Source organism: Meriones unguiculatus, chromosome 4, assembly GCF_030254825.1.
Source record: "Meriones unguiculatus strain TT.TT164.6M chromosome 4, Bangor_MerUng_6.1, whole genome shotgun sequence".
In the NCBI taxonomy this organism is placed as follows: Eukaryota; Metazoa; Chordata; class Mammalia; order Rodentia; family Muridae; genus Meriones; species Meriones unguiculatus.
The window spans coordinates 15,447,512-15,463,427 of record NC_083352.1 but is presented as its reverse complement, the minus strand read 5'-3'; the positions used below and the strand labels follow the sequence as shown (position 1 = coordinate 15,463,427).

Sequence of the window (15,916 nt, the reverse complement as noted above, 5' to 3'; positions counted from 1 at the left end):
TAGCTCGTTTTTTTAAGAATTTCTGAGGCTAGGTGTGACTGGGCTGTGCCCGCAGTGCTTAGAGGGTCTTGAGTTCGAGAACAGACTGCTACAGGCTGTGAGACTTTCCGGGCTGTCACCTAAGAGGAGACCTAAAAGTGGACACATGGGCCGCTAGCCCTCTCATTCCTGATCATGTCTATGTCCCCTTACCTCATGTTTTCAGAGTAGGTCATTGCTAGGCAGTGAGAGTAACTCATATTCAAAAAGTCTTGGTAATTATTAACCTGGCATCCAGTGGATGCCAAGGAATGTACCTAAAGGAGACACAGCCCCTTTTCAGTGGGGGATTAGCATGTGCAACTCACCTTCATCCCAACTTTGTGTAACTCGTAACACTTGTGTATAATCTAGTTCGTACAAATACCGCGGATATTTGAAGAATTGTATTTGAAAAGCAACACTAGTTGGGGCAATCACATCTGAGCCTCACATATCAGGCAAGCTCTCTGCCACTGAGCTACACTTCAGCTCCTGTATTTGTAATAATAATAATAAGATTTTCTATACTTTTGAAAATGTCTAGAAAATTCTCCCACATAGAACTGCCCATAGTTCTGCCTGTAGAAGCAGGCAGAACTCTGTGAGTTTGAGGCCTGAGGCCACCTTGGTCTACACAGCGAGTTTCAGACCATCCAGAACAACATAGACTAGGAGGGTTGTGTGTGTGTGTGTGTGTGTGTGTGTGTATGCAGCAAACCACCTTGTCTATATAAATAGCCATGTCCACAATGATCACTCCTAGGAATGTTAAAGACGAAGAGATGAAAATAACGGAGAAGTGTAGGGAAGTAACTTTTTCTGGCTTACGAGTAAGGGAAATTAAAGAACAGCCCAGTGTTCAGGGTAAAGCTGCATTCCTCACTTAACATAAACGTTGCAGACAAGGCCCTTTCTCAGGCCAGAGCCCAGGATGATTTTAGCATTCCTGGGGCTCCATAGGTCACGTCAGAAGCTTATGCTTGAGCAGTTCTAGAATGGCAGCTGTTTACAGGGTCTACTGTAATATACCAAATAGCCAAGGCTTCTGGCTCTCATCTCAGAAAGTATAATAACAACATAAGGACCAACTTCACTATTTCCAGCTAAATGATAATTTCCTAACTGAAGATAAGTACAGTAATTTCTATCACTCTGCGCTGCTCCACAGATGGAATTTACCTTTTATGTTCTATGCTAATTGGACAGTAAAATACCAATATGTGGTCCAGAATATAATCATCCTATTCTTCACCTTTCAAAAAAATAGGGGATGAACGATAAAATGTTTACAACCATCAGGAATCAAGAGTGGGTAGGTCTCTGTGAGTTTAACCTGATCTACACAGCAAGTTCCAGGTGAGCCAGAGTTAATGAGATCCTTTATCAAATAAAAATAACAACTTTTTAATATTGGTGATAAACTGTAGAAAGAGATTTTTGTTTTACTTAGTTGTGGGGACTGGACCCAGAGTACGTGCTAATATTGTACTGTGCCACGCACTATAACCCCCAAGTCTATATGAATTATTTTAGTGAGAAATATAGGTAAAATGCCAAAAGTCTTTAAGCTATGAAAAATTTAAATTTCTACAACTTTCTATTAATCCTGTTATTTCTTACTATTTCAGGTATTAATGTCATGATGCATAATTTATAGGTGTATAAAACCATACAGCTTGCAATATGATTCCACCTCTGAAACTAATTAGGAAGTCTGACACTTAAAAAAATGTAGCAAGCTAGAAACTGGACAGATAGTCATTGACTTGGAGCGGTTGCTCTCAATTCCAAATTTGCTCTGGATTCAGTTCTTGGCTGCTCTTCCAAAGAACTGAAGTTTGCTCGTCCGCACCCATGTTCAACAGCTCGCAACCACATGTAACTCTAGCTCCGTCCGGATGCGATACACTCTTCTGGCTTCAGGAGGCACCCACATCCACGTGCAAACACATACACACGCGAAAATGAAGTAGATACATCTGTGAGAAATAAACTTAAGGGGCTCAATGGGTAAGAGTGCTTGCTATGCAACTGTGGCCCGAGTTCAATTCCCTAAGACACACATAAAAAAAAAGTCTACGCACTTATAACCCCAGCCATGTCGGGAACAGAAACCAAAATAGGCATTCTTTCATTATCAGAAAGAATAACTCAAATAAGATTAGAGAACGTTTCTACACAAAAGAATGTAAAGGAAGGACAACAAGAGTCCCATACGTAGTTTCAACATATACTATAGTACACATATGTACTATTAGTTCATAGATTCGTATATATACAATAGTACAATAGGCTTGGCAATGGAACCAACCCATACTGAATGTTGAGGAGGGTGGGAGCATCCTAAGTTTCACAGAGTGACAGGTGAGACCTTAACAGACCGGAGACAGCTGCTGCACAGATCCCTAGCACCACATAGTACTGTGTCTGTAACGCCTGAGGGGGACCGGTGAAGATCACTGGTCATCGGGAACAGCCAACTGAAAGAATCCTGGATTCAGTAAGATGGAAAGCAACTGGAGAGAGGCAACCCAGTGTTGTTGGCCTCTGGCGTCTGCACATCCGCACACATATGTGGCATGTGGCCACACAAATAGGTACATACAATAACACACACACACACACACACACACACACGCACGCACGCACGCACGCAGTGTTGCTGAAACCCCTTCCCGGAGAGTTTGAGGCAGAGGCCTTGGTCAAGCCTGAGAATCTGCGTTTTTCACCGGCTTCCAAACAATGGTGTAGCTGGGTTGTCTGGAACTAGTGAGGCAAGCTCTCACAGGAGAAGCGCCGGGTTTTAACAGACAGAAGCAGACGCCCGCACCGGTCCGCCGCAAGGCGGCACTGCCTGGCTTCCTCGCTGTGTGGCGAGCGACCCCGCGTGGCCATTCCCGGACTGCACACCCCACCTCCGCCACCGCCTCCCGGAAGTACGCTCTGCGGTTCGGCGAGTGCCCGCCCTCCGGCAGGCGGGGCTGCGGGAGGCGGGGCCGTCGGGAGGCGGGGCCTGTCCGGGTTTTCTTGGGTGTGATTGGTTAGCGCTCCCCAGCGTGCTGACGTTTTCCGGTCGACGCTGTGTTTCGGAAAGGAGCGCGGGAGCTGCACCGCTGGAGGTCGGGTCCGTGGGGCGCGGCTGACAGCGGTCTTTCGGCGTGAGCTCCGGCGCCTGCCTCTCGCGGAGCCTCGGCCCGCGGTGCCCCGTGAACGTGCGGGCTGAGGGAGGTGGGAAAGACGAATTCCCGCGCTGTGTGGCCGCTTTAAGTGCCTACTGTGAGGTGAGCGTTGGGATGGGCAGGCGACCTGGGGCAGTTGTAGCTGCTCACTAGAAGTGTAACGCGATGCATGTTTCACATTTGAACGGAAATGGGCACCTGGGCCACTAAGGCAAAAAGCTGCTACTGAGGGCAAAAAGGACCATCTGAGGTTTAGTATGATGTGTGCTCAGTTCCAGACCCATGCAGTGGAAGGGCTGAGGAGAGAAGCTGACAATTAACCTAATCCTTGAGGGACTAATTGCAACAACTGAAAATTAGTCCATGAGTTCTCCAGCCCTGGTCAGTGGGCCCTGTCTAGTCCCAGTAAACTTTTCCCTAAAAGCCTTCTCTTGCAAGTAAGTGGGGGAAACTTTTCAGGATGTTGGTTTATTCTCGGTAGGTTCCTGGTTCAGAAACGATGTCAGAGGTTCTGGATCTCCATGGACAGGACTCTGATGGGGGTAGTGAAGAGGTGGTCCTAACTCCTGCAGAGCTCATTGAAAGGCTGGAGCAGGTAAGCACCCCAAATAGAACCCATATGCCCTGTTCTTAACCCCCTAACTTACTCCAGATGTCCAATACCAGGGCTCAGAAAATAAGGCAACTGAAGGTTCGTTTCTAAAGAGCAGTGTTTGCAACATCTTCATAAAAATAGGAAGCCAGAGAGCAGGTCATTCCCTAGGAGTCTCCTCTTTTCTGTCTTCAGGGATGGCTTAGTAAAAGACAGCTTTGGACATATCTAGTAAAACGTTCGACAAAGCAAGGCTCTTCTTTGATATTTTCAGGACATAAACGTGTGTGACAGAAGCATGCACCTCTCTACTGCAATCTGTCCCTCCATCCCACTGGACAATGTCTGCTTTGGCAAGAAAATGTCAACATACTTTTTAGTCACAACAACAATGATTATTTCATGTGCTCTGATAACTTAGCTTTTTTCTTTCTTTCTTTCTTTCTTTAAATATCTTCTCATGAAACTGATAGTTTAGGAGTTCTGCAAATGCTTGTGTGTGTGTGTGTGTTTTGATGGGGACTCACTATGCAGCACTGGCTGGCCTTGACTTCTCAGAGATCACCTGTCTCTGCCATCTATGTGCAGGCAGTAAAAGCATGCAGTGCATTGCCCTACAAGTTCTGGGGCATTTATGGCACATACTGTTGAATGCTGTTTAGAGAACAGCTGGTCATGGGTGCCCAGCTCCAATGGATACATCTACAACACAGCCCCTACAACTAAGGCTCAGGGGACAACTAAGGAGGGAGAAGGAAGAGCCAGAGGACCAGGAAATCTGCAGGATTGTCTTCCAAATATGACAGGGGAGCCATACCCCTCAAAGCTCAATAATATGACTGAGTAAACAAGACCTGAGCAATGAATGACAACACCAGCTGACATTCCAACACAGTAGGGGAAGTCTCACAAGGCCCCACCCCTAAATGAGCTACAGGCAATTATCAGCTGCTGAGAGAGAGAGAGAGAGAGAGAGAGAATTAGTCTTTCTCAGGGATGAGTTCCCTAAATGGTTATCCAATACCAAATGGTTAGTCCTAAAAGCATGTACAAGCAGCACTAAATGAATTCACCAGGTTGTATTCATCTATTGACATATTATACATATATGGATATGAATATATACATAACAAACTAAAAAGAGGCCATGAAGTTGAGAGTGCCTTGGGGGATATGGTTGGGGTTTGAGGGAGGGAAATAAGGGAGGGAGGAGTGTAATTGTACTTGAATTAAATTTTAAATGAAAGGTTTATTAGGTGTTTCCTACAGTGCGGTTTCTCATTTCAGTGACTGTATTTGTTTAATAATACTCAAATGCAGGTTGAGTGTCTTCCCAAGGGATTTATCCCATTTTTAAGAGGCTGAGATCAGTGTACTCACATGGGCGGTTTCTTCTGGGCTTCTCTCCTTGGCCTCCTGTGGCTATCTTCGGTGTCTTCACTTGGTCTTCTCTCCTGGCTGTGTCTGAAATAAGATTTTGTTTTCTGAGAAGGACGCCAGTCACAATGATTTAGGTCCCATCTTCATGAGCTTGTTTCATCGACCTCACCTCTTTAAAACCCCATTTCCAAATAGTTAGATTTCAAGGCACCAGATTAAGATTACAACATAGAAAATCTTTGCGTTTTGTTTTGTTTTGTTTTGTTTTGTTTTGTTTTGGGGGGGGGTTGAGGATAAAAGCAAGAACCTTCCCATAATAGTAAACAAACTTGTTACTGAGTCAGAACCAGCCACCATGCAGATTTTGAAAAACAAAATTCAGTTCATAGCAATAATGAACATGTTTATTATTGTGGAGTATAGCTCAGTAGTAGGGAATTGACCGGTGAAATTGAGGCCAGTCCTGTCTGTATAGCCAGTCCAGGCCAGCCAGGACTACACAGTGAGACCCTGCCTCAAAAAAGGAGGAAGGAAGGAAGGAAGAAAACTGATGATGCTCCCTTTGGAAAGGGAGTAGTAATGTGTTCCCATTTGATCCTCTTCGATGACAAGGCTAGACCCTCATGGCCATCGCCTACAAGTTAATGTAATGATGAAAGAAGTAAGCAGTGCTTTAATATTTTTTTTTCAGTTGACTAAAAGCCCTTTTCCTAAAAGAAGAAATGGAAAGGTCACCGTGCATTGTCTTCAGAGCATTCCTAATCTTCCAGCTGGTAGTCTTCTCTGTAAGATGGTTGTGATTTTCATGGCCCTTGAACTGTCTCTAGTGTGTTTCGCTCCATTGTGAGTTACCACTTATTTTTCCTGTGTTGCTTTTTAGGCATGGATGAATGAAAAGTTTGCCCCTGAGCTACTGGAAAACAAGTCTGAAATTGTCGAATGTGTCATGGAACAGCTAGAGCACATGGTAAGAGTTACTTGTCTCTGGGCTGCAGAGGAAGAGAAAGCTTTTGGTCAGCATAGTGAAATGAGACAAATCTTTTTGTTTGACTCAGCCCAGTACTTAAAAAAAAGTTACCAAGATTTTAGTTGGGGTTCTCTTAAGGTACATGAAAAAATGAAATCTATATTTATTACAGTGGCTTACAGGCTGTGGTCTGGCTAGTCCAACAATATCTGACTCCTGACAGAAAGGCCAAGAATCTGATAATAAGTGGTTCAGTCCAGCAGGATAGAAGCCTCAGCTGATCTTCAATGTATGTTGGAATCCTAGAGAAGTAGTGTTCTATTACTAGGGAAGTAATGCCTCAGCAGCAGGATAGATGAACTGGCCATCGAGAGTGAGGGCAAGCAGGCAAAAGCTAGTTTCCTTTTCCCGTTCCCTTTTATGTAGGCTTGTCCTTACAAGGTATGGCCTAGATTTAAGGTCGGTCTACCTCAGATGATCTAATCAAGAAACTTGCTCATAGGCATGCCCAGCTGCTTGGGTTTTACTTGATTTTAGATATGGTCAAGGTGACAACCAGTATTGGCCATTGCATCTATGTTTTAAACTATAAAAGTTTCCATAAAATTTTTTTAATTAATTTTATGTATGTGAATATTTTGCCTACATGTATGTATACTGCATGCATGCCTGGTGCCCACAAAGCCCAGAGGGAAGTATCAGATTCCCTAGAACTGAGGTTACAGTTGGTTATTAGCCATTATGTGGGTGCTGGGCACCAAACCTGGGTCCTCCCGTCAGCCTAAGAGCCCTGTAAACACCAGCATGCCAGCTTCCTGTGAGCAGTATCAGGTCTGTCCCCGGCTCTACATCTCTGCATGAGATGGTTTGACCAGAGCAGCTAAGTGTCATCCCATTCACAGTGCTGTTCTGTTTTCTACAATCCCTGACAGCTCTCTTTTCTGACATCCTTAACTTGCCTGACCCTTGTTGACCATTAAGTTTGTCTTAGAATGCTCTAGGCTTAGGTTATTACCACCTTCAGAGCAACTTTACAATGTCTGTGTCTTATAGAGCCTCATAAGAGCCTCATAAGGGTTGGCTGTTGGTTTCTTTTAGCTGTGTGTGTGATTCTCAGGCACATATGTGCATGGGTGTGAAGGTCATAATAACAACTTGGCATGTCAGTACTCCTCCTCCACCTTGAGACAGGATCTGCGCTCACTGCTGGGTTTGTCAGCCCAGCTGGTCCTGGAGCTTCTAGGATTTTTCCTGTCTCTGTCTCCCTTTGTACTGCATGAATGCTGGGATTATAGGCACACACGACCACACCTGGCCTTGCTCAGGATCTGGGAATACAAACTCAGGTTCTCGTGTCTGCAATAATAAACACTTTACCCATGGAGCTATCGCCCTAGTCCCCAAACTAGTGTTTTGATACTGGTTTTTAGAGCCTTAGACCTTTCTTTCTTTCTTTCTTTCTTTCTTTCTTTCTTTCTTTCTTTCTTTCTTTCTTTGTTTTCTTCTTCTCCTTCTCCTCCTCCTTATTCCTCCTCCTTCTTCTTCTCCTCCTCCTCCTTCTCCTTCTTTTTCGTTTTTGTTTTGTTTTTCGACCCTTAGACATTGCTGCTATGTGCTACATCATCTCCTTTACAATGATTGGAATCTTGGAACCTTGTGGCTGACCTTATTCAGATTCTATTGAAATGGTCATCATTAAAATGGGTAGTTTTGAATTATAACTGCATAAATTTTGGTTCCTTGACTTTGCCAGTGCTTATGTGTTTTAGTGTTTGAACATTATGATTGAAATTCTCTTATAATAGGAAGAAAATCTCAGAAGAGCCAAAAAGGGTGATCTGAAGGTCAGTATACATCGAATGGAGATGGAGAGGATCCGCTACGTCCTTAGCAGCTATTTGCGATGTCGACTTATGAAGGTTTGATGGGCATTAATACAGTAACGTTTGGAATAGCATGGGGAGAAGTCGAGGGCCTGAAGATTCTAAGAGCCCAGCATCCCCATAGCCAGGGAGTGAGGAAAGTACGTTCTGGGAAGTGTAGATGAAACTGTAGGTTGGATAAATCCAGGAAATTTTTAACATTTTAAATCTAATTTATTTGATGTTAGATGGTGCCTTCTGGAGTTAGAGTGAGTCAGTACTGAAGACAGAGCTCTTTGGGAGAGAGAGTTGCCTGGCTAGTGAGAACCAGTTCCAATTATTTAGCATATGTCAAATGGACTATGATTATTTGCTATTCTACTATAGTTCGTGGCGACCTGACTTACAAAAATGAAACTGTGAAACATTTATTCATTTACTTGTTTGTTTGTTTATTTGAGACAGGGTCTCACTGTGTGACTCTGGCTGTATGTCCTATTCCATAGAAGTGGTTATACTACAGTGGGATAAGACAATCACATCCATTACTCTGGATTTAGAACTGATAAGAACACCATTCAGGATCACATCAGTAAAGCTGACAACTAGATTCATCTCAGCTCTTTCTGCACTTTCTTAATCCATTCTGAAGTGTTTATAGTCACTTCTTCCTGGCACCATGATGTCCTTGTATGGCTTGAATTTTGACCCCTCAATTTAGGGCTTTACTGATTAAGCTCTTAAGTGTTATCTTTTTTTATTTAAATGCCTTTTGTGTATTTAAGTGTCTTAGATGCATATATGTCCGCCATGTGAATACATAGTGCCTTCAGAGGCCAGAAGAGGGCATCAGATTCCTGGATCTGGAGTTAACAGATGGTTGTTAGTTCCCATGTGAGTGCTGGGGCCTCCAAAAAAGCAGCAAATAGTCTTGACCATTAAACCATCCTCCCATCCCATTAAATGTGATCTTATTAAGTAGGGCCATTATCCTGGACTCTGATTCCTGATCTGGTCCCTCAAAATATTAGCTATCTCTTAATACTTTGTCATCAACAGTTCAATGCATATACAGTAAAAATTTATATCTGACTCATTAATAAGACTGAGCCAATAATAGGAGTATTTTAGCAGAAGCTTCTCTCAGATAGACACCTACCCACTGAATAATGTGCTGTTTTTGTTACTGTTTCTGTGGGGTCTGTTGACTGAGGGGAGGGGTATTTTGGGGACAAGGTCTTGCTATGTGTGCCTGCTTGGTCTGGAACTGGAAACAGAGACAAGGATGACCTCAGTCTCAAAGATCTGCCTGCCTCTGACTCCCCGGTGCTAGGGTTAAAGGTGTGAGGCACCCGCTCAGCTGCATCTGTGGTCTTATTACATGTGTTTATTTGTGGATTTTTGTGTCGTAGTGGGTTTTATAAAGCTTAGGCTTCAAGCTCGCCGGGTAGCCGAGGATGACCTTGAACTCACGATCTTTCTGTCTCCACTTCCCAAGTGTTGGGATTATAAGCAGGTGCTCCCACCACACTGTTTTATGTAGTGGCAGGATCCAACTCAGTGCCTGTGTGTTCTCTCCAACCAAGCTACATCTCCAGCTCCGGTTTTTGATTGAAAAAAGTTCTCACTATAATCCAGGCTTACCTGAACTCAAGAACCTTCTGCCTAAGCCTCTGAAATTCTGAGATTATAGCAGCGGTGACCATGCCCAGCTCAATGGATATTTTTTGTTTTGTTTTGTTTTTTTAGTGTTTATTAGTGTGCTTGTTGAGGTCAGAGAACAACAATTGCTTGTTCTGTCTGTCCATCATGTGGGTTCAGGGGATCAAATTCAGGTCCTCAGTGTTCATGGCAAGTGCCTTCACCTGCAGACCCAGCTCCTGGCCCAGGGCTGGGAATTGACTTTAGGACCTCACACATGCTGGTGGTAGATAGGCTACCTACCACAGAGTTGTTTCCATCCATAAACCAGTATTTTTTTATTCATCCATGTATAGTCCTGCCAGTTCATTGCTAGGATTATAGTCTGTCTACAAAGGTAGCACAAAGATATCAGATCTTACTTTTATTAAGACAAGGTCTCTGTGTAGCCGGGCCTGCCTTAAACTTGAGCTCTTCTGGTTTTCACCTGAGTGCTAGAATTATAGGCGTTTTCCACCATGCCTGACTGTTAGGGAACTTTACAAAATAGTATACAAGAAAAACTTAAAAAATAGATATCCAGTTTTAAATGATAGTCACTACTGCCTCTTTCTCCTCTCTCCCTGCTGGCCGTTGTCAATTGCTTACTTCCAAAGGCCATTTCCTTTAACAAAACATACTTCTTTTTTTTTTTTTTTTTTTGTAGCATTTAACTTTTTGGTTGTAAAAGTCTTGTTAATGTTGAGCTTTTTCCAAGCTATATATCTCATTTCTGATAATCCATGTACTATTAATATCATTTTTATATCTGTGTCTTCTATATACCTTTCTTTTTTAGCTTTTGTACAGGTTTCAGCTCCTAGGAAGACACTCTATACATTAACTGTTAAATACAGCCCCGCTTTTCCTTAGTATCAGATACATTTGTGTTTTCAGAAGCTCTTTACCAAAAGCTCTCCTCTTTGAACTGTCTTCCTTTGGGGGTCTTGGAATGTATCTTTGTTTGGACTTTTGGAAGCTTGCTGTTTGTGTGATTTATTAACCCCTTAGTGCTTGGGGGACTGGGCCTTGCACATGCTGGACATTCTCTCTGCCACTGAGCCACACTCCTAGCTTCTTGTCAGTTTTACTGTTGCTGCTGTTGATAATTTTATATGCATGGGAGTTTCACCTGCGTATAAGTCTTTTCACAGTGTCCGTGTCTGGTACCCATGGAGGTAAGAGGGTACAATTGGATGCCTGGGAACTGAAGTTACAGATTGTTGTGAGCTGTATGTGAGTGCTGGGAATTGAACCTAGGTCCTTTGCTCTTAACCACTGAGCAATTTCTGTAACCCTTTCTTGTCAGCTTTAAGATTAGCAACAACCTCATTCAGCATGTTCCAGGCCACTAAGAGACAGTATCTCCAAAAATGTGGTCAATGATGCTTGAGGAATGAAACCCAAGGTTATCTACTGGCTTATATGTATATGCAGATATATAATTTTAGCCCCCTCCACACACACACACATGAACACACACAAGCATATAAACAAAACAAAACTGGGTCTTGGGTAGCTCAGTGGCAGAGCACTAGACTAGTATATACAAGGCACTGAGGTCAATCCCCAACACTGCCAAAAAAAAAAGAGGAGGAGGAGGAGCAGCAAGCATGTGAGCCCTGAGTGATGAACTTTCATGATTTTTATTTATCTTCGCAGATAGAGAAGTTTTTCCCTCACATTCTAGAGAAGGAGAAAACGCGCCCAGTGGGGGAACCTTCCATCCTTTCTCCAGAGGAGTTTGCTTTTGCCAAAGAGTAAGTGAACAAGAAATGTAAAATTTTTGTGCTTCTGTGCTTGGCTTCAAGCATGGGCCTCATACACAGTTATCAAAGCCTTATAATCTTGGTGGCTCCTATTTGTGCACACCACAGCAATTTGACATCTTTGTTGCAGGTATATGGATCACACAGAGACCTATTTTAAAAATGTTGCCTTAAAACACATGCCTCCCAACCTGCAGAAAGTGGACTTCTTGAGGGCAGGTAAGCAGAGCTGCCTTTTCCAGATGAAGATCAGGACCATAATGTCCATCCCAGACATCTTGAGATACCTGAGAGTTTGTTCTCTTTCATCAGTGTGGAAAAATAGGTATGCAGATAAGGAACAAGATAATAGAAGGAAAGAGGAAAGGTTCTGGTTAAAAACAAAAGTAATCAAAAATATATGTCAAGGTTAAAGTTTCAGCATTACTTTTGTGTCCACAAAGTTGGATTGGACTTATAGCTGTTACTCCAGATACAGACTCTTCATTTATTCAGTCATAAACTTTCTGAGCATCTGGGACCATCCTGGGCTTTTCTGAGCTCTGGGGAAGCAGGTCGCACAGGTTTCATAAGTGTCAAAGTGTTGTGGCTATATAGGAGGCTAGGAAACAGTTTTCTGCCCCTAGAAAGTGTTTTTCAGCTCTATTGTGAAAATCTGCCAGCTGAGCTTTTGAGAGTTTTCAGTGAAATACTTATCCCTCAGCCTGCTATAGTTAAGTCTAATGAGACAAAACTGCCAGACCAAATTAAACCTTTGTCTAGGAGACCAGATCCCACCTTGTCTACTGAGCTCAGTGTTCCTTGGCCTCGCATACAGCAGCGCCCTGATCGCTTACCCCTTGCCCCAGCACATGCTGCAGCAGGGGTCCTGCGGTATGGAACACCATCCTAGTGTATTGGAACAGCTCACAGTTGTGGCAGTTGGAAGTCCAAGATGAAGTCACTAGTAAGAACTTCATGATTCCTCTGTGTGTCCTACATGGCCAAAGGGAAGAAGCAGGCATTCCGGCCTCCTCTTAAAATCACTTGGACCTTCTGTGTCTTCATATCCTCTTAGAAGAGCATTGGTCAGACTGACCTAGGACCCACCCCAATGGCCTCATTTAAACTTCAATACCTTCCTCCACGGTCTCATTCTAAATACAAGTGACAACTTGCATATGTGACTTTCAAAGGAATACACTTTAGCCTGTGGGACTTGGAACAAACCACTATGTAGCATTCTAAATCAACTGTTTCACTGAGTCTGCCATAACTCCAGGAGCAGAGAGCCATTGAACACAGTCCAATCTGTGACACACACTGACAGATGTTGGCCAGTGGTGGTAGAAGGGTGGCAGCATTTCCTAGCTGTAACCATTGAGAGAGTCCTCAGGGTTAAGAGCAGAGTCCTTTGTCTAATAGTCACTGTGACCATGTGAACCAAGCTTTCCTTTAGATAAGGCCCTAGATCGTCATGTACGTTTCTACCTCAGCCTTTGTGTGGCATCCCAACATCACGTCTGCTTAAATCCTGGGCTTTTCTTTAGAGCTCACACCTGCTGCTTTTTTCCACATCCTTAACTGCGTCCACCACAAATATGAGGCTTCACTAATGGCTCAGTTACCTCCTCATCTGGAAAGACGTGTTTTACCTGTTTGTAACTTCCGTAATATCTAACCACTCATCTGTGGTTTCACTTTTCAAGATTTGTTACCTATTGGTCATCCATGACCTAAAAGTACAAAGTGGACAATTCTAAAAATAACTTGTAAGTTTTTAAATCCTGCACTGTTAGGACCAGAGAAATAGCCCACTGGTTAAGAGTGCTTGCTACTCTTGTAGAAAACCTGGATTCAGTTCCATATCCACATGGCAGTTCAGACCTGCTCTATGAACTCAAGTTCCAAGGGAGCCAATGGCCTCTTACGGTCTCTATGGGCACTGCATGTAGGCGGTACATATACATCCATTCAGACAAACACTCATATACATGGAATAAATACCTAAGAAATACTTTTTAATTCTGCACTGTTCTGACCAGTATTATGAAATCTTGCCAGATAACTGACAGTATACCTCAGTACTTGTGGAAAAGCAGTGGCCCAATTATTTCACAATGTCTAAGTAATTTACCTTCATCGTATAGGCATTGTACCTTCACAAGCATAAGGGTGGGGAGAAGCCACATTGACTTTTATTACAGTATAATTACTCTATTATGATTAGTGCTGTTAAAGCTTTTAGGTACGTGCATATATGATTCAGTACTATTCACTGGGGTTCTTAGAATAGACCCTTTTCAAAGTAGGAAACTGCTACATAGAATCCTCTACACGTCGTAAGTCTATGTCATTTGTTGAATGAGTAGTTTCTATAAAGAGCCAGACCTCCCTCACATCTCCCCTTATATCACAAGTCTCGATGACATTAACCCCAGTGACTTTCGTTGAACATGTTAGGTGTTTTATGATTACATTTTTGTTTTCCTGGCAGTTCCCAAACCAGATCTAGATTCATATGTGTTTCTGAGAGTGAAAGAACGACAAGAAAACATACTAGTAGAACCAGAAGCGGACGAGCAGAGGTGAGTACATGTGTGTCTTCCCCATGGAGAATCAGCTAAACTCCATATGTAAAACGTCTCCTCCTCTTCCAGAGACTATGTTATTGACTTGGAGGAGGGCTCGCAGCACTTGATCCGGTATAAAACCATTGCACCTCTTGTTGCTTCTGGAGCTGTTCAGTTAATATAAAACAGACAAGCCTCAGGACATGGGATCATGGACAGTGGCAGAAACTCCATCTCCTTTCCTGCCTGAGAATAATGAAGTCATGCTCCATGCAGTAGGCTTTGCTGAGCAACATGTGTATTACTTGGACATGGAGGAGTCAATGCAGGATTCCCTTCATCACCATACCCTTCTCTTAACTTCCTGTTTCAGCCAGTACCAACAGATGGGGCCCTTGCTCTGTAAACTCAGCAAATAAATCAGCTGTCAGGTGTGTGCCTTTTCTTTTTCTATTTTTTATTGAGCTCAGGAGAGGTCATGAAGAGGCTTCTCTGCCATACTTGTGATGGGGAGACGAATTGGGCATAACTTGATGTGATGGGAGAATTCCTGTAGTCTTCCTAGTAGACAATATGAGCAGATTAAAGCAAACAGTTGTGGTCTGCTTCTGTACATTATTAATGTGTGACCTATTGTTTTGAAATCTGAAATATTGAACTTAAGAACAAATTTCTTTCATGCATAACTGAAGAAACTTAACAGCTAACTAAACCACTGTTAAATGTCAGGCTTGTGGTAGGAGTCTTTGGACAGTTCTCAGCTTGGTGTCTAATGAAGTAGATTCTTCCTGTGTCTTTGGCAGCTTTGCCCAGCAAGCCTCCAGGCCATCTGGCTGTCGATGATCCAGCAACTGGACAGAGCATCATCATTTACTGCCCTAAGTTGAATTTCAGCAGTATCCAGGGATATGTATAACATGACCTAATGTGAACTGCTTCACAAAGACACTTGAAGGGAAGACAGATAGCTCATGAGTTGATGAAGCAGCCTGTGTATCTCTTCCTGCCTTCCTGCCTTCCTTCCTTTTCTTTTTTTCTCTTCTCTTCTCTTCTCTTCTCTTCTCTTCTCTTCTCTTCTCTTCTCTTCTCTTCTCTTCTTTTCTTTTTTTCTTTCTTTCTGAGACAGGGTAGTTGTGACTGCCCTGGACTCACTACGTAGACTACACTGGGTTGAACTCAAAAGATCAGCCTTCCTCTACCTCCCTATAGCTGGGATTAAAGCTACCATGCCCAGCCAGTGCAGATTTTTCACTTAACATAATATGACCAGAGAGTAAACAAGTGACATTTCTATCACTGCCAAGAGAATCCAGTAGTGAAAAGAAAGGAAGGTTCTCTTTAAACAAAAGCATTTAACATTCAAGTAAGGTGTATTCTCCAGGGTAACTTTATCCTCTCCATTAAACAGATGTGCATTGGGCAGACAGTGAGAGGCACAGCTGACGGCATCCGGGTTACAATCCTGAATTAAATATTCCTTGTTCCTGCTCACAGAGTGTGCTAAGTCCCTTGCCGAGAATTAGGGTGACTCATCAGAGTGGGCAGATTTGTGGTTTTCCTAGTTTGTGTTCTATCACTGCAATAAAACATAATCAAAAACAGCTTAGGGGAGGAGAGGATTTGTTTTGCTTATATGTCCATATCAAATTCATCATTGATGGAAGTCAGGGCAGGATCTCAGATAGGAACCTGGAGGCAGAAACTGAAGCTGAGGCCATGGAGGAGTGCTTCTTACCACTTCGTGGCTTGCTCAGTCTTCTTTCCTAGCAATTCAGGACCACCTGTCCAAGGACAACACTGCCTCTAGTTGTCTAGGCCTTCGTACATCAATCATTAATCCAGAAAAAGTCCCTGTAAACTTGCCTACAGGGGCATTTTCTCAACTGAGAGTCCCTTTTCCCAGAGGAGTCTACT

The 15,916-nt window shown here is 43.2% G+C and overlaps 1 protein-coding gene across 4 annotated transcripts; it reads left to right on the top strand.

Annotated features, from left to right (window-relative positions):
- Positions 1–3,104: 3,104 nt before the first annotated feature.
- Gins4 (GINS complex subunit 4) lies at positions 3,105–14,605 on the top strand. 4 transcript variants are annotated; one of them, XM_021634827.2, is made up of 8 exons: positions 3,105–3,302; positions 3,682–3,795; positions 6,053–6,139; positions 7,945–8,058; positions 11,344–11,441; positions 11,581–11,669; positions 13,927–14,017; positions 14,090–14,605. In XM_021634827.2, the coding sequence occupies exons 2-8, from the start codon at positions 3,700–3,702 to the stop codon at positions 14,184–14,186; spliced, it is 672 nt and encodes a 223-aa protein (XP_021490502.1). In that variant the 5' UTR covers positions 3,105–3,302; positions 3,682–3,699; the 3' UTR covers positions 14,187–14,605. The 4 variants fall into 4 exon arrangements, with proteins under 4 accessions (XP_021490502.1, XP_060237472.1, XP_060237471.1 ...); XM_060381489.1 differs by having other exon boundaries at positions 3,113–3,140; XM_060381488.1 differs by lacking the exon at positions 3,105–3,302 and adding an exon at positions 3,457–3,581.
- Positions 14,606–15,916: the final 1,311 nt, after the last annotated feature.

Coding starts and splice junctions, on each gene's coding strand:
- Gins4 (XM_060381488.1), top strand. Junction 8,059..11,343: donor TGCGATGTCGACTTATGAAG/GTTTGATGGGCA, acceptor TTATCTTCGCAG/ATAGAGAAGTTTTTCCCTCA. Junction 11,442..11,580: donor GAGTTTGCTTTTGCCAAAGA/GTAAGTGAACAA, acceptor TCTTTGTTGCAG/GTATATGGATCACACAGAGA.